The 27,836-nt window shown below is 31.3% G+C and overlaps 3 protein-coding genes and 1 pseudogene across 3 annotated transcripts; 1 reads left to right on the forward strand and 3 right to left on the reverse strand.

Moving 5' to 3' along the window:
• Nucleotides 1–370: 370 nt before the first annotated feature.
• On the reverse strand, nt 371–2,572 carry LOC114399521 (putative ankyrin repeat protein RF_0381). Its single transcript, XM_028361719.1, has one exon. The coding sequence runs from the start codon at nt 2,102–2,104 to the stop codon at nt 521–523; it is 1,584 nt and encodes a 527-aa protein (XP_028217520.1). The 5' UTR covers nt 2,105–2,572; the 3' UTR covers nt 371–520.
• A 2,922-nt stretch (nt 2,573–5,494) lies between these two features.
• Nucleotides 5,495–7,065, forward strand: LOC114399522 (annotated as a pseudogene).
• An 8,193-nt stretch (nt 7,066–15,258) lies between these two features.
• Nucleotides 15,259–16,495, reverse strand: LOC114400033 (protein SRC1-like). Its single transcript, XM_028362275.1, has 2 exons — nt 16,049–16,495; nt 15,259–15,522 (listed from the first exon to the last, which is right to left on the reverse strand). The coding sequence occupies exon 1, from the start codon at nt 16,416–16,418 to the stop codon at nt 16,077–16,079; it is 342 nt and encodes a 113-aa protein (XP_028218076.1). The 5' UTR covers nt 16,419–16,495; the 3' UTR covers nt 15,259–15,522; nt 16,049–16,076.
• Nucleotides 16,496–19,967: 3,472 nt separating this feature from the next.
• LOC114399502 lies at nt 19,968–26,369 on the reverse strand. The gene is made up of 10 exons (XM_028361697.1): nt 26,218–26,369; nt 25,660–25,888; nt 24,951–25,052; nt 24,434–24,603; nt 23,247–23,380; nt 22,963–23,140; nt 21,881–22,436; nt 21,426–21,538; nt 21,053–21,305; nt 19,968–20,467 (listed from the first exon to the last, which is right to left on the reverse strand). Exons 1-10 carry the CDS (start codon nt 26,271–26,273, stop codon nt 20,240–20,242), a joined length of 2,019 nt encoding a protein of 672 aa, XP_028217498.1. The 5' UTR covers nt 26,274–26,369; the 3' UTR covers nt 19,968–20,239.
• Nucleotides 26,370–27,836: the final 1,467 nt, after the last annotated feature.

Raw genomic sequence — 27,836 nt, forward strand, 5'->3', positions numbered from 1 at the left:
AAGGCGGATGAAGGTGACAATGTTGTGTTTTCCGAGTTGAATAAGTTGAATTGAAATCCCAAATGCCTTAATGTTGTATTGGATGCAGTAATGGCAAGGGGGTGAGATACGTGATAAAAGTGATCCACCGTATAAAAACAATCCAAAGTGAGGGAATCTGCTACCAAAATCATTCTTCAGCACTCTATGGAAGATATAGATTCTTCAATTTATGTGTTACTACATTGTTGGACACATTCTTCAATCCGCTCCCAGTTAGTCCAAAGTTTTCTTGGATTCCACATTGTTTGACACGAAAAGAGTTCCATTATTCTTATTTCTTACGAGCTACAAGATCTCGTGTCACCACTGTCATATTTACCCCCATAGATCGCATTGAATAATAATGTTCATATACTCAGTAGAAGATTATTACAATAATAATAACAAGTAGTGAAAACTGAAAATTAAGCAAAAGTAACATGTTTGATAAAATCTACAAATTATCCCCCACCAAACCAGAGCAAATTTGAGCACCTAGCTAGAGGACAGGCAAAGGCATTGACCGGTCAAAGCTCCCCCGAATCTCCCTCTCCCTTCTTCTTCTTCCAAGCTTGTTTTTCTTTTCCTTCTTCATCTCCCCAAGCACAGATTGTTGTTCTCCTTCCGCCACGTGTCCCGCAGCAGCACCAAGCAGCCTCGCAATCCCACCATACCCCAACGCCTCCGCGATCTGCAAAGCCGTCACACCCTTATTCGTCCTGGCCTCCACATCCACACCCCTCTTCACCAGCACCTCCGCCACGTCAGCATGCCCCGCCTCCACCGCGCAATGCAGCGCCGTATACCCATCCTCATCCCTCGCCTCCACATCAATCCCTCTCTCCAGCAACGCCCTCACCGCCTCCACGCGCCCCTTAAAACACGCCCTGTGCAACGCCGTCCACCCGTGCTGGTCCCTCCCGTCCACCACCGCTCCCCCCTCTATCAGCCTCTGGATGCTCCTCACCTCCCCCTTCCTCGCCGCCACGCACAACCCATCCCCCAGCCGCAGCGCGTCGAACACGCGCGCGTGCCCCTTCTCCGCCGCAACATCATACGCAGTCTTACCGTTAAAGTTCCTCACGTCCTTGTTAGCACCCTTGTTCAACAACAGCTTCACCATGCTCTCGTCTCCCACCCCTGCCGCCACGTGCAGACACGTGTCTCCGTCTCGTGAATCTCTAATATCAGTTCTCGCGTTGTTCGCTAGTAACAGCCTCGCGCAGTCTCTTGAACCTTCTCTGACCGCAAGGTGCAACGCGGTGTAACCGTCTTTAGTCAACGAGTCAACGCTAGCCCCTTTCAGCAACAGTAACCGTAAAACCTCCCTGCGTCCTTCTCTTGCTGATAAATGAATCGCTCCTAAAGATGAAGATTCCGTTCTCTCTGTGTTTGCCTTGTGAGCTAAGAGAAGCTCAACGATTAGTTCTTCTCCGGAGGCACACGCTGATTCCAGCGGAGTCTCGCCGGAGCGGTTTTTTGATTCCACGTCGGCGTTGAACTCCAGGAGGAGCTGCACTATGTCGGGTCTGCTTTTGGAGATCGCCACGTGGAGGAGCGTGTCTCCGTTTTGGTCAACGGAGTCAACGGCTTTCCACGTGTGTTCACTGTGTTCCAGCACTTCTCTGATTTCATCGATGGACCCGTTGTGGACTAACTGGGCAAGGATCAACGAGCCCACGAAGATGATCTTGATGCCGCTGTCGATGAACACTTGTTTCTTCTTCGCGGTGAACCAATCAGAGGGTACAGATTCGAACATGGAGGAGGGTTCTTTCACGGTGGCACCGGGAACAACGACGCTGTGGAGGAGGAAAGAGTCTTCGGAGTGTGGAAAAGAGTGTGGGAGGGTGGAGCCCAGTGGAAGATTGTAGAGGATTTCTATGGTTACTGTGGATAAGGGAGATATGATACCAGATTGTGGCTTCAACGTGTAACGCGTTTTGATCAACGATTGAAGCCTGAAAGCCACGGGCATGGTGTACATCACGTTGCGTAGGGTTATTTGGCCGTGGCATTTTTGGCCTGGCTCGATTCTTATAGGGACCGTGTTTGTTGGGTCTACTTTTATCAGCCTGTCCATGCTATAGTTGAGTTATTACTATGTACCGTTGGAAATGACACTGGAGATCACAAACAATTGCTTTTCGAGACGTGTTTTGAAACTATCTCATGCAACTTCATTAGGATACAACAGAATGAAACTTCTCAAACGTGCTGAGGCTGCAGAATTGGAAGCCAGAAACTCGGAACCCAGGAATAGAGAAAGAAAATAAAAAGGAGAAGAGGGGGAGTGTTTTTGGTGTGTGTAAAACAGTCTTGTTTCTCAATTCTGAGTTTAGGGTTTTGAAGAGAAAGGGAAAGCCATGAAAGGATATGTGGCTGAATGGCTGTGTGCTTTTAAATTTTAAGGAAAGGGGTAATATGAGAGAAACTTGGAAAGGGTGTGTGTGTATGTGTGAGGGGCCGGCTTAGTTTATTAACAAAGCGCCAAGTGGTGCTGTAAAAAACAATGGTGACTTGTTCTATTCGGCGTCTCTACTGAAAACCTAAGTAAAGCACAGTTGTGTAGGTTAAAATGATGATAACCAATATCTGTTTTCTTTCTGCATGTCACTATCGTTGTAAAGGCCAATTTGTTGTTTAATGAGGACTTTTGGCGTTAATTAGGAATCGTGACGTTTGGTTATAGTATTATATGGATGCTTGTTGCCACAAGAATCAGTATAAAATTCTAATGCTGCTAAGATGCTTTTTTATTTTATTTTCTCTCCTTGTTGTCTATGTAATTATGTATTATGATTTATGAGAAAGTGACGTTTTAAAAACCGATTGTTTATGACAGGTAATGAGCTATCAGATATTATTTTATCTGTTACTTCGTTATTAGGTTTGGTCGTTTTGGAAAACATTCTGGGCTGATCAACAAGAAATGTAAATTTTATAGATTAAATCTGAGTGATCAAGGTAGGGGATTGGCCGCATATTCATTTACTTGGGTAAGGCGACATCATTTAAGGAGATATAAGATTAGTCTAAAAGTTTAAATTTTTGGTGATAAAAATTAACCATATTAATAGTTAGCATTTGCCCATTATAAAAAAAAAAAAAGGTGGCATCATTTAAGTTTTAACCATTAATTACTGTAGTGTTGCTTTCTTCTTAGGTTACCGGTTGGTTTTTGCCTTTTAATGTGATGGCTGAGCAGCCTAGAATCTGATTCCTTGTTGCTATTTGTAATCATATCCTCGCTAGCTAATTGGAATTAATTTTAAAATTTGGGTAGGTGAATAAATATTCACCCCTAAAGGTGTGTTAAGAGATCAATTTTGACATTCTGCAAAATTAATTATAATACATAAAGATCAATATCGTAAGGCAATATTAACTTCAGTATATTTCTTTTGACGTACTGTTTTGTACAGGCATGAATAGACACTTTGAGCAGTATATTATCCTACAAAATAATGTTTTTCCCCTCATTTTCTTTGAATGGTTAAGATCATTACATAATTTTTCATGTGTTTTTCAAATGTTTACGTTGATGACTCAATTTTTAACAACTTATAATTATAATGCGTGCAACAGGCAATTTAGCAAACTATATAATATGTTTTCTCAATCTCCATGGCATGTTGAAAAGTCACATTGTCTTAATAGATTATCTATTGTCTTTCCTAAAACTTTTTTGAGTTTGTATTATTGGTTGATATGATATAAAAGGTTCTCTCTCTATCACCAACACAGTCGCTCTCTATTAACTGGAAACTGCAAAATCCATTTCATTGTTGTGAGAGTGATACTAACTACTAAGCTATATGTAGCTGTTTTGATTTCATTAGTAGTACGTTCTTGTTTTGACGTATTGCTGTATGGCCTTGTGAGTTATGGTGAATGGCAACAAAACGCTAAAAGAAATAGATTATATCTTCTTGTCGAGGAAAATAGAATATTCTTGGGATGTAATAAATTGTCTTACTAACGAGCAAAACAATGCTCATAAAGGACAATTGGAAAATGGATATATCACTTATATTTCGTCCTTAAAAATATCAGCACTGTGACCTTAATTCTTGAAATTAAGAAATTTAAAACCAAAAAAAAATCTTAGAACAGTCAATCAATCACATTAGCCGTTACATACAAAGTGTAACTTAAGTGTTAATATTGACATATACTTAGAAATAAAAATGACAATTTTATTTAGTGAAATAATTGGCAGTTTTAGGAATTTATTTTATTTTTTTTAATTTTAAGGATCCGTATGTAACAACGTTTAACACTTTGAACTTTGGAGCGACAAGAAAAAGTTATCTATGCTTTGAAAAATGGGTAAATCAAACAATGAATAAGTGGAAAGAAACTTGATAATATACCATGATGTTCGGATTTTATTGAATAAGTTTAATTTAAATTATGATTTCCGCAAATGTTTAGCTCTTTTAACTTTCTTCTAAGCATGTATGTAATTAATCTTATTTTAAAAAAATCACTTATTTTATCAATTTTTCGAAATAAAATAAAATAAAAATATTATTTTTGGAATAATAGTCAAGCATATGTGTTGTTCCAAACAAATCCGACAAGAACTTAACCTTCCCATAATCAATGCTTACACAAAGTAGTTCACTCACATAACCACACTCGAAGTGTTTCAGGACAAGGAAAATTTCAGTCAACACTTCTCAATTTATAATTAAAGCATCCTATACCATAGGCTTGATAGGGAACTTCATCTCCAGAAATACATTATGAAAACACACGAGTCACAGGGTCTTTTCAAGGATTTAATGAGACCAAGGGTGAAACATGGTGGGGGATAGAAGGAAAGGACATGCAAAGGACTTTAACATTCTAATCAATCTCAATTCCTAAATAAAGTAAAATTTAGCAACACAGTTTATATCAACGGGGTACACTTCATGTTTCTTCATTCATGCATGTTTCCTTAATTTCCACATTCTAATCAATCTCAATCTCTAGAGCTTTGTCTTTTTGTTTCATTACTACTTTTAATTTTTCTTTTTTCTCTTTTTTTTTTATTTTTCTTTGAAATTTTCACAAAAACACATATCATGATAGAAAAAAATTTCTATTTTCTGGAAATTAACCTAAAGGATTACAGTTAAAACTCTATAAATTAATAATGTCGGGACCGAAGAAATTTACTAATTTAGAGAGTTATTAATTTATCGATATATTAATAATTATTAATTTAAAGAGTTTTTAAGTAATTATATTGTACATACTAAACAAAAAGACGAATTAGTCTATGCCTCTTAGAATTATATTGCAATGAACCTTGGAACTCAACGTAAATTAGTAATTGTTGTGTTCATATGCATTGGAAATCAATAATGACTTTTGAAGTACAGTAAATATAAACAAGAGGAACAAATGTGTTCAATATATTCTTAAGCAAGTTTGACATATATAAATTACATGAATGTGTTGGAATATTCAAACCATATCTCACAAGATGGCTTCTCATCTAAAAGGTGTTGCAAAATCAACTATGTCAGATCAAATACGTAAGGAGTTGTGTGAGTACAAAAGAGATAATCATGCAAGCACACAAAAAGACTTGCAGAGATGGCTTGAGGGAAAATTTGAGTTGATAGTTAGTCAAGGAACAATATCAAACACACTTAAGCGGTCAGATGACTATCTCTCTGCTGAAATAGAAAAGGAAAGAGCAGAGATCAAAAGACACAAACCAGCAAAATATCCTGACATGGAGAAGGTTGTTTATGAGTGGTTTCTCCAGCATCAAGAACGTGTGAATATCACAGGAGAATTAATTTTGCAGAAGGCAAGAGATACAATGAAACTCGTGTACCCTCATGATGATTCAGATTTTAACTTCTCTACAGGATGGCTTGGGAAATTCAAGCACCGACATGGCATAAAGTCATTTCATCGTTTTGGCGAGAGTGGGTCTATTGATGTACAAGACATGGAGCAGAAATTGGTATCGATTCGGGAGAAAATTGATCAGTCTCCTATGAAAGATGTTTTCAATATGGATGAAACTGAGTTGTTTTATAGGCTACAAGCTGATCATTCACTGGCAACAAAACAACTTGAAGGAAGAAAACAAGATAAAGAAAGACTGACGGTAGTTATTTGTTGCAATGAAGATGGCTCTAAAAAAATCCCTCTATGGATTATTGGGAAATATGCAAAGCCTCGTTGCTTCAAGAATGTCAACATGAATAGCTTGGATTGTCAGTATCGAGCTAACAAAAAAGCATGGATGACTAGTGTGCTTTTTGATGAATATGTTCGTTCATTTGATCAAATGATGCATGGTAGAAGAGTTCTACTTGTGGTGGATAATTGTCTAGCACATCCAAGAAATATTGAAGGGCTAAGAAACGTTGAGTTATTCTTCTTGCCACCCAACATGACATCAAAGATTCAACCTTGCGATGTTGGGATAATAAGAGCTTTCAAGATGCATTACCGTAGAAGGTTTTACCGCAAAATATTGGAAGGTTATGATGTGGGACAATCTGATCCAGGGAAGATAAATGTTCTTGATGCTATCAATTTGGCAATCTCAGCTTGGACGATAGATGTTCGAAAAGAAACAATAGCGAATTGCTTTCGACACTGTAAAATTCGTTTATCTAGTGACGTTGCAAGAAATTTGGATGAATCCACTTTTGATGAAGAAACTCAAGACCTCGAGACTATGATCAATCAATGTGGCTATCGTAATAAGATGGATATCGGCATTCTAATGAACTACCCAGGTGAAAATGAAGCATGTTCGAAGGTTCAGAGTTTAGAAGATATTGTGGGTACTATCATTGAGAACAATGAAGAGGATGACGGCGAAGATGATACGGTGTCTTTGGAGTCTGTTACGCGAATGGAAGCACTTATGACGTCGAACACTCTTCACAACTTTATGATACAATACAAAATACAACACCTGAGATATTGGATACAATAAGAAAAGTTAGAGATGAGTTCCAAATAGACTTGAACTTTAAAGGAAAACAGACAACTATTGAATCATATTTCAATAGAGTGTAATATATTTTTTTCAGTTTCTATGAATTATTAATTTATGATTTTCTTGGGACCGAAAATTATAAAGGGATCTCACGAAAAATTATTATCTTGTTATTTTATCGAATTTTTCAATTTTTTACATTGGTCCAAGTTGAGACCGAACAAATTTATTATTTTAGAGAGTTTATTAATTTACCGAGTATTAATTTACAAAGTTTCTACTGTACTACTAAAGCTAAAAAAACTAAGGAAAATAAGATAAAACTCAAATATTTCATTCATTGATTATAGTAGGTAAAGATGAGTACATTTATATAGTTTTAAGAAATGTCAATCAATGGATAATAACTACCAAAGTCTAAATATCATATTATTTAAACACAAGTAAAATAAAATTATAATTTATAAATTACATATTTAACTCTAACAATCTAACCAATAAAATCCTTAAATTATTTAATTTTGTTTCTTTTGGGCCTCATTTGGCCCATCTTATCATATCACCCGAACTTGTTTCAACTTTCAATGTTGCCAAAATTTACAATTTCAAAACTCACAAAGTACCTAAAACTTGTTTCAAAGTTGTCAAAGCGTTTTCCATAAGGTACAAAGAAGCACTAGTAAATTAAATTAATGAAGGTACCAAAGAAAAATTTAAGGTACAATGGGGCAACTAATGGTCAATATAGAACACTAACTCAGGGTTTTGAAAGAAAATTTCCTAAGTGCCTTGATCATACTTGTTCATGCAGTCAGAGTTATCTAGCCTCAATAAGATTCCAAAGTAAACTCAAAAGAGTGTTGATTTGATGGTTGAGCAGAAAAGAAAATAGAAAGAGATCATAAATTTAAATTGTTCGCTAACATTTTAAAAACTAATAATTAACATTAACTATCAATAAAAAAGCGAAAAAAATTACCACGGTCTAATTAATGTAAAGAACAATAATAATTTACAAAATAATTTATTATCAAATTCATTTTTAAATATTATAATTTAATAATATAATAACTTCACAAATTTAATGATAAAATTAATTTATTATATTTTTTCATATTTGAAAACTAAATTTGATTTTTTTTTTCAAGAATCAATTTGTGATCGTATGATACTTTCAAGAATCAAAATATTTATTTATCCTCCTTTATTTAATAATATTTCTTTTATTTTCATAAACACTAAATTTCATTAATCTAAACATTATTTAATTAAAGCTTTTCATTGAGTAGCAACATGTTTCAATTTTTAATACCAAAAAATGCTCTATTTTTTTTATTATCAAGAACGTATTGTTAAATTCCTTAAAACTCATGTATAAAAGAATAATGTAATTAAAAATGAAAAATTTTCCCTTAATATGCCATGTTTGTAAAATTTTATTCAACTTAAACTTATTGATTAATTTTATTTTAATGTATAATATAACTTTGTAATATAACTATATACTTGAGAACATTTGATTTATTTAAAATACTAAATATATAATAAAAATTTATAAAACTTAACAGTTAAATTATTACATTTATGTTTTTTAAAAGATATTAAATGAAGTTTTAAAAATTATTTTTAGAATGTATAAATAATCTTCTGTCGGTAACGGTGTAAGAGGTGAGAAAAAGAGGTATATTACAATTACATTTTTTAATCGATTAAAATGACGCATTGTAGAAGTCGTGGTTTTGTTGTTGTTTTTTTATATAAAAAAAATTCTTAACATTTCTTAATTTATTGAATAAATTATACTGACATTTCTATTATGTTCTCATATTATACAGGACATTTTTTATTTTTCTATTCTTACATCAACCTCTTAATTATTTTTAAAAAAAAATACATTAATAGACCTTATACATTACACCGATTTTTATTAATTATTTAAAAAGATTATATCTTGTATCTTTATAAGAGAAGTTGTTTTTAACATTAAAAAAAGTAAGAAAATTATATGCAATATGAAATCCTAAAAAAATGACAAAAAATTATATTATACATAATAAACTTATTAATTTTTATAATAATTATTTTAAAAGTTATACTAATGGGTGTGTTTATTTTTTAAGAGAAAAATAATATTTGAGGAAAAAAATTATATTTTTTATAAGATTTACATCCTTTATATTTTACTTTAAATTTTTTTTAAAATCTCTTATTCTCATCTGTATTTCTATTCTCCAAACCAAATACATCTTAATAGTGATTTGTGTAAAATAATTTTACATCTTTATTATATGATCATAAAACTCTAAAAAAATATGTTTTTATAGAGCATGTTACAAAAATGATTGGGACCGTGATTTTGATTGCTCATAGTCTCAAATAATCCTTGTTGGAATCTTAGGATGATCTCTCACATGTGACTAGGGGTAGATACAGGTTAGATCAGACTTGATCAAGTCTAGTTTAGTGTTGTCATGAATTAAAGATATATAGCTTAACATGACATATTTATTTGTCATCGATTTTTTTTATATTTGGTCTGAATTATTTAAAAGTATGACTTGACCTACGAGTCTATTAAAAAACTTATTTTACAATAAATATTATATATAAAGGGAATTTAATGATTATACAATGAAACTTTGAGAATTCATATAGTATTTTTTAAATTTAATATAAAGAAAGATACATACTTCCATTTTAATTTTGTGTGTGAAAAAAAACAAGTTAAAATTAATTAGAACACTCTAATATGAAATTAAAATTCACTAATCACAACGACGTAAGTAAGAATTATAAGAAAAACACTTTAAGTATTTAATGAAATATTGTAAATAAAATAAGCAAGTTAAGTAAAATATCATAAGTTTCATTCAATAATTTAGTCTTAATGTCAAATACTAAAATGAAATAAGAATCAAGACAAGTTAAATACAAAGAAGAATATATATATATATATATATAACAGGTGACAGGTCTAACCGGATTTCTTTTAGTTCGAAAAAAAAATTTAAGTCTCACCTTTATAATAGATATATTAGGCCAAAGGTTATTGATAGCCGATCTGATTCATTTTCATTCTTAAGTATGAAGATCTTTAAACCGTTGTGGCAAAAGAAGTTTAATAATCAGCAATTACACTAAAGAACTGGCCTACAAATACAACAAACCAACAAAACAATGGTTCTTTTGGGCAAAGAGTCAATGCTAGTAAAACAAAGCAAAGCTTATCCCAACAGTAAGATATTTGCTTATGGGTGCTGGTCACCTAAGTGGTTTGTTGGTTTTGAATACTCTTCAATTTTTTTTTAAGCCAAAGTTATATGGAACTTTTTATTTCGCACCAAATTAATCATCTTTTATTGGATAAGTTATTTTTTAATAAAATAATAATTTCGGTTGCAACTTCATATATAAACTAGAGATCCAACTTCAAACCTTGATTAAAAAATCAAATGTCAAGCCATTTATACCAACAACTTTTAGTAATATTATTTCTTCTCAACTGGTAGCACCCTCTGTTTACGTTATGGGTTATGGGATCTTTCATAGTTTAATAATGTTAATTTGACGCTTAAAATTATTTAAAAAAATTGTTATGTTCCCACTGATAAATTATCATTTATTTGTAGATTCAATATTGAGTGAAGTGGCAAAGGATTTGTTAATCTGGTAATTCATTTTACTTGGATGGATTATATACTCAGAAAATTACTAATCCAATCAATAAACGAATCCAATCAAAATATAAAGTTGAATCTTTAAAAATAAAATAATACTAATTTAAAAATGTTCATAAAAATATAATTTCCCCCCCTAACAGCACCGTTTATAAGACACGTTATTTTTAAAGTAAAAAAATTGAACCTCAAGGACACCATTAGTTAAAAAAAAAAAAAAAAAAAACTTTGTAAAGCTAGATCAGGCCTGTTTCAAGAATGACCCATGAGGCTACTTAAACGGCCGGCGGAAGTTCCCATAGTTCTAAAGATGTTTTTCAGTTATTGGAGGTTAAACACGAGAGACATTATTCAGACAAATTTACTATAGGGGTACTTTTAAAAACTAATTACGAAAGAGGATCTATTTTTAAACTTTTTACGTGGGGGGTTTGTTCCTCCATGGATACTGCCAGAGGAACTGGCGACATAGGTGTTCCGCCATTGCAGATGGCGAGAAGCATGCTGAGCTGGAGGGTGTCGCCAGTGGCACAAGCGAGATACACCATGCTGGAATGCCGCCAATGCAAATGGCGTTATGAAGTGAATTATTATAATATATATTACAAACATTTGCTTATTATTCTGTTTTTTCACTTTCAGACGGTTGACTCACTCAAACACTTTTTATAAGTATTCCTATAATATATATAAACAATTTTCCTAGATACATCATAAATAATTATAAATAAATTAAAAAAATTATAATAGTTTTCACAAATTAAAAAAAATTATTAACAAATAATTATTAACAAAAATGATTAACGTAATAGTTTTCAACAAAAATTATTAACACAAATATATTTTATAAATAATTTTCTATATAAATTAACAGATATAAATAATTTTCTATATAAATAATTTTCTATATAAATTAATAATTTTTATAGAAAATTATTAATTTATATAGAAAATTATTTATAAAATATATTTGTGTTAATAATTTTTGTTGAAAACTATTACGTTAATCATTTTTGTTAATAATTATTTGTTAATAATTTTTTTTTAATTTGTGAAAACTATTATAATTTTTTTAATTTATTTATAATTATTTATAATGTATCTAGGAAAATTGTTTATATATATTATAGGAATATTTATAAAAAGTGTTTGAGTGAGTCAACCGTCTGAAAGTGAAAAAGCAGTGTAATAAGTAAATGTTTGTAATATATATTATAATAATTCCCTGCATAACGCCATTTGCATTAGCGGCATTCCAGCATAGTGTATCTCGCTTGTGCCACTGGCGACACCCTCCAGCTCAGCATGCTTCTCGCCATCTGCAATGGTGGGACACCTATGTCGCCAGTTCCTCTGGCGGCATCCATGGAGGAACAGACCCCCCTCGTAAAAAGTTTAAAAACAAACCCTCTTTCGTAATTAGTTTTTAAAAGTACCCCCTACAGTAAATTTGCCCATTATTCTCACCCTCACTCTTTCTATTATCACCCTCTATTTTTGTTTTTTCTAAATTATGAATTCATCTTTTTATCCTTAGGACTTGTTTCGGTAAGTTTATCCGGAAGGACTTCTATCTGACAAAAGTAAAATAAAAATTAAAATAAATTTTTCATAAGTTTAAATTAACTTATGCATAAATTAATTTGTAAAAAAATCATTTTTTTAAAAAATTATACGAGAGAATTTTTAGAAATTAATTTATGTATAAATTAATTTTAATTTATAAAAAAAAATTTCAATTTATTATTTTTCTTATTTTCTTCTCATAGATTTTAAACTCTTCTCAACTCTTATCCCTCTCCTTATTTGCCTTCCCCACATCCCCTCTAAACACTCCCTCGCAAGTCACATACTCAATCGCATCTCGCTGAAGAAATCACTTTGTCTCGCCAAAGAAATTGCATTGTCTTGCTAAAGACACATCTATATTTAGGGTTCCTTGGGGTGAGTTGCCTTTTTGTTTTGCTAATGTAACGAACACTACTCGTTTTGTTGTGTAGGTATACACAACAGAAACAAATTTTCTTTTACATAATGATTTTTTGTTTTGTTTTTTGAACAAGGCAGAAAAGCATTTTGTTGATCCATGTCCATTCTCGGTTATAAGTTGTACTAGAATGACAATATAACATAATGAAAATCTTATTTGCATTATATATATATATATATATATATATATATATATATATATATATATATATATATATATATAAATACAATGTTAGAAAAATTAGTGAATTGAAAACTAATATTTCCTCTGTCCTGTTATAATTATAATTGTCTTCCAAAATTATTTTACATTGACTAAAAAAATTAATAAATAAACGAAAGATAATAACAATTTTATAAAAAATTTATTATTATTAATTTATTTTTTTTTAGTCCATATCATTAATATTATACGATATATAAATGGAAAAAAAGTAATTAACTTTATATTAAAAAATAAAAATTAATAATTATTTTAAGATATTTTTTTTACATAATGATTATTATGGGACGAAGAAATTAATAATATTGAAAGCAATAAAAACTATTTTTCATAATATGTTAAAAATAAAAATAAATTATAAAATTATATCTAATTATCTTATTTATATAAAATAAACAATACATTATTTAATTGAATTATGCATCTAAAAGTAATTTAATTATCTTAATGATTTGACAACATAAGAGACCGAGTAAAGAATGTTTAATCACAATTGGGATGAGTAAAAATTAAATCTTAACATTATTATAGGGTCAAATCCAATGTGAAAAACTTATCAACATGCATGATTCGTTCTGCTATGGTCGATCAAGGCGGAAGATAAACATTTTGTTTTAAGCCATAATATATTGTGTTGGAATAAGCAATGTTTTATTCACCCCAAAAAAGAAGGAATGAGCAATGTTTTTTTTTTTTAGTGTAAAAAAGAAGAAACAATGTGTTGGAATAAGCAATGAAATCACAATAGCTCACTATCATGTAATACTAATACTGATAATTTAAATTTTTACTTCTTTATGAATATATACAATCAAACATAACCAAAGCAGTGGGGTTACAAACCAACCAAACCGCAGACTATTAGCACTCGAATTAGCAACCAGATACACGCACAATTTTCTCAATTTTTTTCTTTTCTCACTCATAAATATAGATTACAAATATAACCGACACTACTATGCTCCCATACACCTGCAACAACACAAGGAGGAGAATAAATCAGAGCATATGCAGGGCAAAACCAGAAAAAGTTATTAGGGGACGAAAATTAAACACATGATAATCAAAATCAACATTAATTAGTTTTGTTATTAATAATTATCTAAAATTATTTTAATAAAAAAATAAAATATTATATATCATATGAAATTAAATATAATAATAAGTCAAAATTACTGATTCTTTCTTTTTAAAAGGTCGAGTTTATTATGTTCATAAGTTTACGGTGAGATTTTTGATACCGGAGTAAGCTAAAAGAGATTAAAATTATTTACTTTTTTTCTTAAAAATGAAAAAAAAAAGAATTCTTTAAGATACTATATTTCAACTACATTATAAAAATTAATTTATCTACCAAATTCCAAATATTATAAAACCTTAGTTAACAATAAATAGAATTATCGGTAAAACAAACTAAAAGCAATTTGAAACAAAATCATTGCCTAAAGTATATTATATTGGAAAAAAGGAATTTAAAAGCAAATAAGAAATTCAAATTAAAAAGATATATCTATAACATATATCTCTGAAAAAAGTAAATAAGCAATTCAAATTATATAACATATGCTAAACATTTTTAATAAATATAATTTATTATTTTATGTATTGAGTTTTAATAGATAATAAAACTTGTATAAAAGTTTGAAGTGAGGCTACGAATCAGTAAAGTAAAGGATGAGGGGAGGGGGAGGTCAAGATACCAAGATAAGACTTAAGAAAGGGAGAAAAATATATTCTATTGATTCATGTTTAGCCATAATTTTTGTATTAGGGAAATTTCCAAGCCATAGTTTGTGTATTAGGGAAATTTCCAACTTGCAAGTTGCAAGTTAAACTCAAAATTTAAGCCATTTCATTTTCTTATTCAATTTTAGCATTTTTTTGGTAAAATAGGGAATGTACTTAATGATACGTGTTGATTATTAATTCAATTGATGCATTAACTTTATAATTGCTTTTGGATATTTAAGATCAATATTGCAAGTCAAAGTTCCTTAATTTATTGAAAATTTTTGTCAAATATAAATTTCAATTGCCAATTAATGCATATTGATATCACTGGTATGACTTTTGAAATAATTATTATAAAATGTAAAAAACTTAACATATGATAATAATTAAATGAGAACATTAAATTATTTTATATTGTCCATATCCTTTTTTTTCTTTTAAACATTTATAACAATTATAAAATTGATCACCATTTATTGGTGCGAATGATCATGATTCTAAAAAATAATATGTAATTGTAGCCGCAATATCAAGTTTTTAGAATTATTGCTGTGGCAATTATAATCACATCAATTGCATTATGTTGGAATAACAATGTAACCACAATAGCTCCTTTAAAAAAAGGAAAAATGTAACCACAGCTCACAAGCATGTAATACCAATACGTACTGATAATTTAAAATTTTTATTTCTCTAGGATAATATACAATCAAACATAACCCAAGTAGCGGGGTTACAAACCAACCAAACCACAGACTAATAGCACTCGAATTAACAACCAGATACACGCACAATTTCTCACTTTTGTTTTTCTCACTCATAAATAGATCACAAGATAGGGAAAAAGGAAAAAGAGAGAGAGAGAGAGAGAGAGAGAGAAATTAAGGCACAGCCCTCGCTACTATGGTCCCATAAACCTGCATTAGATCGAAGGAAAAAAAATCAGAACAAATGTTAGCAAACGTTTGTCATTGTTCATTATTGTAAAAAAATCCTAAATATCTCTTTCTTATATTTACTTATTTTCATGTTTTTAATCTTTTTTCTTTCATTTCCTTTCACTTATTATGTCTCTAGAATGCAGTGTACACTAATCATTACACATGTAAAAATAGGAGATACATGCGGGAGCAGAAATTGACGATCATAGTTTTTTCCAATATACCTATATAGAAACTAAAATTTGACCAATAATTCCATGGTTATAACATCTTAGATCGCCCGAAAAAGAATTATATGAAGTTTAAAAATGAGATCTAACACACAGGGTGTCATTGTGCCCGAATGTATAATTTCCCTAACTAATGTTAGCTCAAAAGTGATAGAAGAAAATAAGATCATAATTAAATTTCCTAATTCATCATCCATGTTGTTGTAATAGACCAATGTGGAAAGATTTAATTTTGACAGAGCCAAACATAAAAATGCAAAACAAAAGTATACCTTTTAAATATATAGGTGATGCAGCAGTTTAATCACTGTCACTGCTGCTGCTGCTGTCATGGCCATGCTCATGGCCATGCTCCTTCTTCTTCTTCTCCTTCTTCTTCTTCTCGCCCTCGGCGGCGCCGCCCTCACCATGGATCTTGTCCTTGACTTTGTCTAGGAACCCCTCTTTGTGCTCTGGCTTGTGCTCACCATGGTACTCTCCAGCTTTGTGTTCACCATGATGCTCTCCTTTGTACTCACTACTGTGTTCACCATGGTGCTCCCCTTTGTATTCTCCAGCATGGTGCTCACCCTTATGCTCCTCCTCCTTCTTGTGCCCTCCCACATGAAGGGTCTCCCCAATCTTGTGAATGATCCCTGACATTATGCTCTTTGATTTTTATTTTTTCTCACTTTCACTTGGCTTGTGTTTTGTTTTTGGTATGATCTGACCCCTTGGGATGAATGGTATTTATAGGGAGAGAAGTTATGCATAAAGTGGAAACATTATTGGATTTGTTAGGAATAAAAATATGTTATCCATCATTTTGGGATGAAATTACGGGATTGGCCTTGGGCGTGTTCATTGCGTGTAATCATTTATAACTATTTTGCTTCCAGAAAATATACAATCTGATGAATCATACGGTTTTCATTTTTAAATACTTCTAACAAGTTTAATGCTATATAATTAGATTGAATCTTTTATTGATATTTTTGTCGTTAATTTTTTTATAAAATGGAAATTAATTATTTATTGATATTTTTAATTTATCAACATTTATTGGTACAAATGATAAAAAAGATTTGAGTGTTGTTTTAATTGCGACCTTAAGATTTCTGGAGTGATCATAATCGTAATGGTGATTATATTAATCACATTTATTCTTATAATGTCAAGGATCACGTCCAAATTGCAATTGTGACTGTAATTAATTTAAATCCTTGCAAATAATAAGATATTTTTACTTTTTTTAGTACAATATACAAATTGAATATTAAAATAAATGTGATGTTTTTCAGTAAGAAAATGTTATTTTCGTCAGAAAGTTTATTTAACTTAAATTAGGTAGAGTTTCATGTGCTTTTTAAATAGGGAAAAGGGTGCAAATAGGAATTCTAAACTTTAATTTTATTCCAATTAATCTTTAAACTTTTCCTCTAAACACCATGAACTTTAAATTTATTATTATTCATACTTGAACTTTAACTATTTTGTAAATACACATCTTAAACTTTAAATTTATTATTATTCATACTTAAACTTTAACTATTTTGTAAATGCACATCTTAAACTTTGATTTCATTTTATCTATAAAATGTATCCTTTTTATGAATAATTTTTTCAAGTTATTTATCTTAAATGTTAATCATTCATTTTTTTTTTGTTACAACTCAAATTTCCATACTTAAATATGATAAAGAAAATGAATTTAGAAAATATATATAAAAGGGAAAATAATAACATCAATAAAAAAATTACTTTATTTTTAATTCAATATTTTTTAAGTTTTAATGTTTGGAAAAGTGATTTATAAAAATAAAACTAAGAAATAATTTAGATTAAATAAATAAACAGTTGAAATATATTTTTTGTTAGTAATTTAACTCCAATTTAATATAAGAGATTATTTATGAAAGGAGTAAATTATAATAATTAATTGAGATGAATTTAAAATTTAGGTGTCTACGTGCAAAAGAGGTGAAATTTAAGAATTGGTTTAAACGAAATTGAAATTCGCAGTATCTATTTACAAAAGAGATAAAGTTTAAGAATTAAGATAAAATTAAAACTTAGAGAGTAAACAATAAGGTAGTTAAATATATTTTTTCCTTTTAAATATAAAAAGTTAGAAAGAAAACCAATAATATATTTTATTATTTTGCTTTTTTTTCGATATATATAGTATTTTGGCTTTCGATTCTAGAAAAATATAAAATAAAAACATCTTTTTTATGTAACGGATTGAGAGGTGCCAAATTAAAGTATGAATCATCAATTAATTAGACAATGACTTTGGAGAGGCTTTAGGCTTAAAGGCAAACAGGTGTCGAGTGGTTAAGGCTCAAACTATTGAGTCGTTAAAATTTGAGCATTTGGAACCTAATTGTAGCTTTTCCTGTGTATTACGGAACCCATTTGAGAGAAGGAGACGATGCTTACGAATTGCAAAGACAGAGACAGAGAGAGAATCTTTAAGTTGGGATATGGCCATTTACCATTATGCAAATCATGACAATGTCTGTAAAAATTGTTAGGAACCTTTAATCGGATAAGGAATTTATAAAGTTAATTATCCTGCATTCTAGATCCTACTTTGGGATGTAGTTCATTTCTATTTCATATTTGCTTTCCTTATTTCAAAACTAAAGGCAAAGTATAAACTCTATATATTAAAAAAAAAAAAAAAAAAAAGGAAAAGTAGAAACTCTATGATAGCTATTAGCCAACTCTAGAGAAAAAGAACAAGTAATGGGAAGGTATGAGGACATAATCTTGTCCAAATCCATCACATGCTTTCTCTCCTTTATTTTTAGTCTCTCTTATTTTAAAATAAAAAACAAAGTAGTATGGAGGGTAAAAGAGTAAAGAATAAATTAATAAAGAAAGAAAAATTATGGTATTATTTTGAAAAATATTCTAGAGCAGGACGAATGAATTAGGGTAGCGTGGAATGCGGGAGAAGATGACCGACCGAACATTATGGGCCATAAATGAAAAATCCAAAAGAGGATAAGAAGGGCCTATTCAAAGCTCTAAATAGGGCCCACTTTCCAAATGAAAGCAAGAAAGAACGTTATTCCTGTGCCCTTTTCTTTTTGTTACCGACTTGAATTTAAAACTTGAATTAAATGAAGATGTAAGAACTAAGAACCACTTGTTTATTTTTTTTTTAAAATAATCGTTTTTAAAAACTAATTTTTTTTGTTGAATTTTTTAAAAGTTTTAGATAAAAATTCTGTTATTTAATAGCATTTTCTTTTCCATAAAAATCCTCTGAAAATATTAGCTAAAACTAAAGACCACTCATTAACGAATCACTTCTCAATTTTATTTAGTGGAATTATAAATACTCACTATTAAAATAATAGCTAATAAATATTTTTTCATAAAAATAATAAATATTTCATAACTTAATTATCTTCACATGTCTGCAGCGCATCGTTTGATAACTTTCTTAAATGAGGTCAATCGTTACCATGACGCGTGGATGGTTATAAACTTGCCGACAAGCGTGGAACGGTAGAAGCGCCACCGACCGTGACAAGAAAACCTTTTGTTTTTAACACAAAGTGACAAGAAAAATTTAATTAATGGTGTAGGTACGTTTTTTTTATCATCATATTGACATGAAATATTTATTAACATTACTTTAATTAATTTCGGTAAAAAAAAACATAAGACTGATCACACTTTTAACAAAGTCTCTTGTCTCAATTGTATTTTTTTTATTTTAAAAAAATCGAGTCTGATACTCTCAACCAATTACTTGATTTTTTTTTACCAGAAAATCAATTAGTTGTTAGTAGTGTATGTACATTTTAGAGAAATAAAACTTTTAAAATATATCATACTCAACTGTCAAGTCAAGGCGGTATCAGATATTTCATTTTACGAGAGCCAAAAATGTCAAATATTAATACTAACAAAGTATTATAAAAGAACCTGAAATTTGATATGAATGTCAAGCTGAGAAATTAGTTTTTTAGAAGAAGTTCATTATTTGCTGAGAAATTTTTGGACGGACATTTGTGGCACCTCCATTGAAAATTTTCTTGGCTAATACTCCTCTTTCTAGGAGTACACAGCTTAGAAGTTGTGCAAGACTATTATTTATTGGCATAAATGTGAGATGTGATATCAAAAAACCGAATGATGTATTTTTGTTAGATCCGAAATCAGCCATATCAGTGTTTTAAGCCCCCCAGCAGCAAAGAGAAAAGGCTAAATTGATTGGATGAGGAAATCCATTACAAAATTAACAATATTTGAGTGGCTAGCTAACTAATTGACTCAGCAAAACTAGTTCAAATCTATTATGAAACTAACATGGTAATACTTTTTCATTTTCATATTGCTATGTACACTATTTATACATGTATTTTCACTTTTCAGTTCGCATTATACCCAAGTCTGTTATGGGGCAAGCCTACATATATTAAACTCACATACTAGACAATCTAATAAGCAAGGGTGAATAATAGTTATTTAGCATCAACAGTGTTAGGAACATCGTCTACTACACGAATAGGAACAATTGGTATTGAATCCCACCATTCCCTCAATCGTCTATTCCCTGTTCCACTTCCAGAAGACTTTCCTAATGTCATAGTGAAGCTTTGGAGAATGAGAGCCATAAGGAAGAATTTGAATGGAATTACTGCCAATAAGATAGCCAATCCACTCATTGCCACCATCACTAGATTTGCATGCTGACACAGGAACAATAATGATATGTACTTACTAGTAAAACAAAAACTGCCATAAATTGTAATACAGCATTATAGGAGGAGGAGGGGGGCTAAGAATATAATCTAACACATTCCTTTAAACACACTACCACTTATTGGTTAAAAACACACACTATCGCTTATTGGTTAAAATTTATTGAAAGCTACAAAGCAAGAGAGTGTGTTCAAAATAGGATATGGGGCCCACAAAAATTAGTGATATGATTTTCAATAAGAATTTCAACCAATAGAAGAGAAGAGTGTGTTCAAAATAATTTGTGAGGCTCACAAAAATTAGTGATTTTCAATAAGAATTTCAACCAATAGAAGAGAGTGTGTTCAAAATAGTGTGTTAGAGAGGGTATTCCTAATATTTCTTTTATAGGATAGAAGAAGGAAAAACAACTATAAATTGTGATGCACAAATGAAGAAGCAAAACATGTATGTCGACATCAGCTCATAGTGATCAATGAAATATGACTCCATTTTAAAACAAGCACTTATTATATGTTAGAATCAATCTTCACTAAGATCATGATAACTGCTGAAAAAAATCTAACAAGTACCTTATCAGCCTTTGAAATAAGTATTGACCATATCTTTAGCATTGCTATGTTTGCTATCTGCATCATGTCATGAATTGTGTACAATCCATGCTGGGCCGAGACAATGCTCTCCATCGTAGATTGATCAGAAGCCATACTGGATCTACTGATTACTATCTCGTAGCATTTCTCACGAATCTTCTTTTTTCTTGCATCAAGCATCTTTATTATTGCCCAAATCAAGAAAGCTGCAAATGTCTTGCCAACCCATTCCCTGCGTTATCCATTTGATGTTACATACATTCTAGCAAAACTCACTCATGGTCATGGAATTTTTTTATGAATCTAACACAATTTGACAGTTAAAACGTGTAAAGAAATAGTAATTACTTACATATAGATGATCATCAGGGATGCAGCAAGAACAGCAAGAGTAATTATTGGTCTCTCCCATGTGAATATTTCTTGAAACCAAGGGACTACATGTTTAAGTGGCTTCAGTAGTTCCTATACAATGAAATTAGCAAACTACGATTAAGTCTCAACTCCAAACATGCCAATGACGCCATGCTTTCTTTCCACTTTGGACAATCCTGAAATCTGGTTCTCAATTAAAGAGTTAATTGAAAAACATCTTAAAGCACTTTCTAAGCGTACCATAACCTACAATTATTTGTCATGTTGACCATGAACTTCCCATCCCCCAAAGTATAAAAGAAATTTATAGAAAGGCATAAAATATACTTTCCTCTACAAAGAAACAACCCCATTTTGCAAAATCATGTGCTACTGCTTACTAGAGTTCAGCAATGAGGATACTCATGAGCTTTGTTTAGGTTAAACTCTTACCGTTATAACCAAAACACTGTCAATGACTCCTTCATCCTTTAATTCTTCAGTGGTAGCTTTAGCAATGAGAATTTCCTTTTCTTCCTCCCTAGATTGTTTGATAGCAGCCTCCAATAAGGGACTATCGTCTACAACATTAACACTTCCATCTGCTTGGCTTGCCTCATCTGTTATTATACACGAATCTACAGTCTTAGAAATGTTCATACTTCTAAGGATAGAACTTGCACTACATGACTGTCCATTATTGCCCTTTTTGAGGCTATCAGCAAGCTCTTCTAGCACATAATCTCCCTTTGGTATCTCGTCATATAAGGAAAATATTAAGAATTTTGTTGGGACAGGAGGTGATATTCTTAGCATTTCTCTTGCTGCTTGCAGCCTTACAATTCCCAAGATTGTCCTTGCATGCAGCTCCCATGTTTGTATTGGACATTTTATCTGGTACTTTGATAAAAACTGGTGGAGAAACATTATTTCTCTGACTAGTGCAAGCCAATGATCACGTCTCGTGGAACTCGTAAGCTCTGGAAACTCCAGTACAACTGTCTCTGATCTAGAAAATTGAGAAGAAAAATTTACTCGTATTAATGACAGAAGTGAAAAAAAAAACTTAATGACAGAAGTGAAGATTAGATACATTTCTATATTTGATATTACATTGAGATGGTACTAACAAACTTAATCAGAACCAAGATATGATTACGTCAAAGCCATAAAAAATAAGAAATAACACTCAAAATATTAGAGAGAACATATTGATTTCTCCCGTTCATAAGCTTTTAGGTCAGACCATTTTGATACACATCAGATGTAGAATTCCGAAAATTCTATGATTCTTCAGAATCGTGTTCATTTAAAAGATTGTGGTGGTAAGTCTGAGGTTTGAGCTTCACCAAAAACTGAAAGGGTTACGTTGATGAAATCTTAGAAGCCAAGTGCTTCTGTAAATATACAAGCATGCACATATATTTTATGAAGATTAAATCCATACTGGATATTTCCATGTGCATTTTTAACATACATAACTCCATAGTAGGTATTGATGATAATAAAAGCTGCTATGCTAGTAGTGTCCTTACAAATCAGTTGAATCATAGATTATGGCTTTGTCATAAAGTTGTGCTCCCCATGGACCTGTGGCAGCAGGTTCAACACTCTGCTCAATATTCTTGGAGAGGTCTATTTTGAGAGCATCTTCATACCTTATTACTCCGGAAGCCTCAAAGTAAAGAGAGTAATTGGTCAGTGTAAGCCTACCTGGCAATTAAAACCAAAGCAACATTTACATTTTTATATGAAAATATTAATTTTATGAATTCTAATGCAGTAATAAAATTAAGATCAGAGACACCAAGCAGCTGACCAGGCCAACTTGTTGATCCAATGTGGCGAACTACTCTCTGAGTGCTGGCTGTTCCATCTACATGTAATATATATTCATCCTCAGCCAGTTCCACCCCATTTGGTGTTGCATGTTTCTGCAAATGTCGTATGCACCTAGGGAATCATGGAATCATAAATTAAAAAATAAAGGATAATAAGAAATTGGACTTCCTCTATCGTCTATTAACTTCTATTTATATCAAGAGGCATGTTCTGTTTATAGTATTAAAGTCAACCTAATCCGAGAGGCTGAAAGGAGTTTCTAGTTTTTCTAAATGTCAAATATCTTGGAAGGAATCCTACCCTTTAATAGAGTACAAACTTTAAATTATTGTTCCATCCACCATATAATCATTAGGAAGTTCTATGAGTTCAGTGTTTTATATTATCCATAAAGCTAAATGGTTATAATCAACTATGCAATATTAGCATAACCATTACAGTGTCGTGTGTTGTTTAGTTCATCTACTAGCCAGGGAAAGAGAAATAAAACAGATCTACTTCTCTCCATGGAAATTGCCCTTTACCCAATTTTATAAGTTAATGCATCTATCATTCCAAAAAGAATAAAATCTTCCCCTTTTGTCTAATGAAACCAATCCCCAATCACAATATTCTCTTTTAAATATAAGGAAAGAGGCAATCACAAGTCAAAACCCACTCTCTAGAAAAGCTTTTTAATAGGCACGCTCATGAAAGAGCCTGTGGGGCTTAAATAAAGGATAATGCATAGGCTAACTATACCTTGCTGAATGGAAATTTTATCAGAAAACTGAAGGAGGTAAGGATCAAATTCTTAAATGTCAAAAAATCAATTCTCTTTAAAAGCTTAAATTGTCAGGTAAAGACACCAGATATGTTTTATAAATCTAACAATATTAAATTGTTCCCCAATCGAAGTTATGTTATTATCTCTCTTTTATATCTCTTATTCTACCAAAGGCATTCTAGATGTCCAGACAACTTGGATAGTTCATTCTGCATATCTTATATGTTTAACTATCAAATATCCAAGATAGTCATCATGGTCTAAATCAGAGATATTGTTAAACAGCATTCCAACGCAGTCTAAAAAGCATAGGAGGATTTTCGTAGCTATTATACTTATGAACTACAAATGCATGCAAATGGACAAGGAAAAAATCTTTCGTCAGATCAATGCATTACTTGTCCATTTCTTTTAAGAACATGTCGTATGCTGGAAAATGTAGTCGATTGCCTGTCGGTGCTGTAAGAGATTCAAAAGTAAACCTTCCATTTGCTACATCTGCAACTAAAGGTACTAATGATCCCAACCATACAAATGCATCTTCTCCAACATTGGGCTCATTATTAACCTGGCAAGACAGTTTATGAATTATATGATTAGAAAACAAAATGCACATAGTAAGAGTGACAAGCTACAATTGAAAATATCTACACCTAAAGCCATAAATATTGTGTAATTCTATCAAACTGGCTTGGTTCAAATGGAAGAAGCATCAAACATCCTTATTAAAGAGAATATTCAGAGTCTAACTCAATGTCTTGAAATTTTGAATTAGAAGAGAAAAAGCTGCAAAAGGATGGAATTCAAACTTATGCTTAAAACTAAAAATAGAAGAGGGGTGGGGGGGTCAGCTTATAAACACATCATCTGTATTCTGTAATATCATCACAAAATAAGGGGAAAAGATGCTCTTACAAGGAGGGGCATGATGTCTGAATAAAAAAGAGGGATATCATCCTGTTCTTGAGTGGTATTCAAAGTTATCTTCCTTTCTTCTTTCTCCTTTGCTACATTCTCCTGCAAACCTCAAAAGCCTCATCTGATTAATGACAGCAGTAAGCACAAAAACAAAAGCTTTAGATCAAAATCTTATTTAGATATGAAAGGTGATAATGCTGAAGTTCAGATTAAACAGGACAAGATCTTAGGATAATGTTCGATGACCAATAATTTCAAGCCATGCAGAGCCTACTTCAGTTCCTCCTAAATGTAATCTTACTTGTGTCAACAGAATTTGATAAGTAGCATAGATTCTTGAACTGATATCCAATTCAATTAAACTTCATTACTTAAAATATGAAGAATAAAACCATGGTCAACCACTGCAAGATAATCTGGACCCCTAATGGGTTCATCAGATATCTCCAATATTTCCATTTCAACAGCATCTGTTAATTGTGTGTGTACATTATAAGTTTATAACAAAAAAGAAAGACAAAATATTCTTCAATTAAAATCATATTTCATCTCGTAACTAAAATTATCAGTTATTATCAAAATGAAATGCCAATTTTTATTTTGATTGGAGATAGTATTATGATATTAGATTATATCCAAGTTCATTTTGTTCCAAAAAACAATAGTGTGTGTGTGAGAGAGAGAGATAAATTATAAATATGCACACCGTGGTATCTTCTTCATCGTAGTAGCTAGGTCTCTCCCAAGCAAGCATCATGTCATATGTCAACCTGCTAAATGAGCCATCGTTGATGTTTCCCTCTATGTTGTGGCACAATTCACTCACAGCCTTCCCACTGCAAAATTCAACTAATTTTCTGCAATAGTTTCCCATTTCAGGGTGCCACCCCCCTTCAAAATCCACCACCAATTTCTCTACCGAAGTGTCCAGTTTCCTAAGTAACAAATAAACAAATGCAAAGTAAATTTAGTAGTCAACTACTATGTTTGCATTTCATAATAGAGTTCCTATAAACATATCCATAGATGTAAGAAAACAATCTACCACAAAATTAGAACATGAAATTGGCTTCATTTTCTCATAATTTTTCCAAGCTCTAGGAGACCAACTACACCAACATGGAGAAAATTAAAAGGACAAAATACAAAACTACTTTCTTCCATGAAAAAACACTATACACGTGTTATAATTCTAACATCCTTGTATGATAAGATTATTATGATTATTATTAGCATATGCTATAAGAGTGAAAAGAGAGATTACTGTGAACATCTCTTGATGACATCCTCGGCAATGGAAGACAGATATTTGAGTTTCATCGCTATAATAACCGTACGTACGTTGTGGTTTCTTCCCTCTCTATGTTTCTCTCTCTTTTTTAGTGAGTAAAATACTAATGCTAAAATGCAATGAGCACCGAAAATCGAAAGGGTTTGGTCTAATAGTAATAGATGAGAGGGTGATACGTGGGAAGGTTCATTAGTCGCCACGTCGTAATGGACATGCAACGCAGGCATGCAACACTTGGTTCCCCTCTCTATCCGTCTTCATTCTCCATAGCGGTTCATGCCTATTTTCTTTCTCGAGAATTTTCCGGTAGTATTAATCTGCATTTAAGCTTTCCTGCCTTCGTTCTGATCCAATTTGATATACTATATTGTAAAAAATTAACTGAAAATTTGTAAATCGAATAAATAAAATTTTAGGTTGAATATTTTAAATATAAATTTTAAAGTGTATCTAATTCAATTCAATTTGAGCGTACGTGTATATATATATATATATATATATATATATATATATATATATATATATATATATAATAACTTTTTATTTATATTATAAATAAAATTATATGTTTAATTATATTACATGATAGTGAATGTTTGGCTTTAAAGGAATAATATGAAAGAAAAATAGTAACAAAAATGAGAAATGAATTATGTCAAGTGTGATCATAAAAAAATGATAGAATACAAAATATTATATACGAGAAAAGATTAATCTAGTATCTAATGAAGAAAATATGACAAAAAAAATTGGTTAAGAATGGGTATATGGGTCAAGGTTCACTAATTGGTCCGTTAAGCTTGTAGATCGGGTAGATAACAAATCTCTTTTTTTTAAATTTGTATAGTTATAAGTTATTTGGACCCGATTAGTTAAACCTGCGGACTTCACAAGCTTAACCCACATGCTCATGGGCTAACCCACAAAACCTGCATAACACATGTGTGTTTGTAATGTTTGTATATTTTAGTTACAAATGTTGGTATATTGTTGTTTAATAGATTTTAGCTTAAAAATTAAAAAAAAATCTTCTAATTTGGTAGATTTTTTGGTTTTTTTAAATGTTTTTTTTTTCATATTATTATTTGGGCTCGCAGATCAACCTATTTATATGTTGGCTTTGTGAATCAGATATGGGCCTGAAAAATGAAAAAATGTAATCATTTATCTCGCAAATCAAACTTATCTGACTCTTATATAGAAAATGTAGATTTTGTGGAACAGACCTTAAATGGGTCGAACTAGTCCATGTACCCACCCTTATGTTGGATTACAAGTGTGAGGTGAAGTCCCACATCGGGTAGAAGTGGAAAGGTTGAACACCATATAAGTGAGGAGAAGACTCATAAACCTGAGGCTTAAGGTTTTGGGTTAGAGTGTGGTGTCAGGTTTCCTTATGAGGTGACTCGCAGGTGGAGCAGGGTGGCCAGAATGGCTAGTGGGCTAGATAGTTATGATCACATGATCCTCTTAGCATGCATAGGGATCATGTGTTACATGTTGTCCCCTTATTGATATTCATATTCTAAAGTTATTGATCTACATAAATAGAGTGTTTATGGATTCTTGTAATTAGGTAGGCTCCAAAATAC

The sequence above is a fragment of the Glycine soja genome, chromosome 19 (assembly GCF_004193775.1).
Source record: "Glycine soja cultivar W05 chromosome 19, ASM419377v2, whole genome shotgun sequence".
Lineage (NCBI taxonomy): Eukaryota > Viridiplantae > Streptophyta > Magnoliopsida > Fabales > Fabaceae > Glycine > Glycine soja.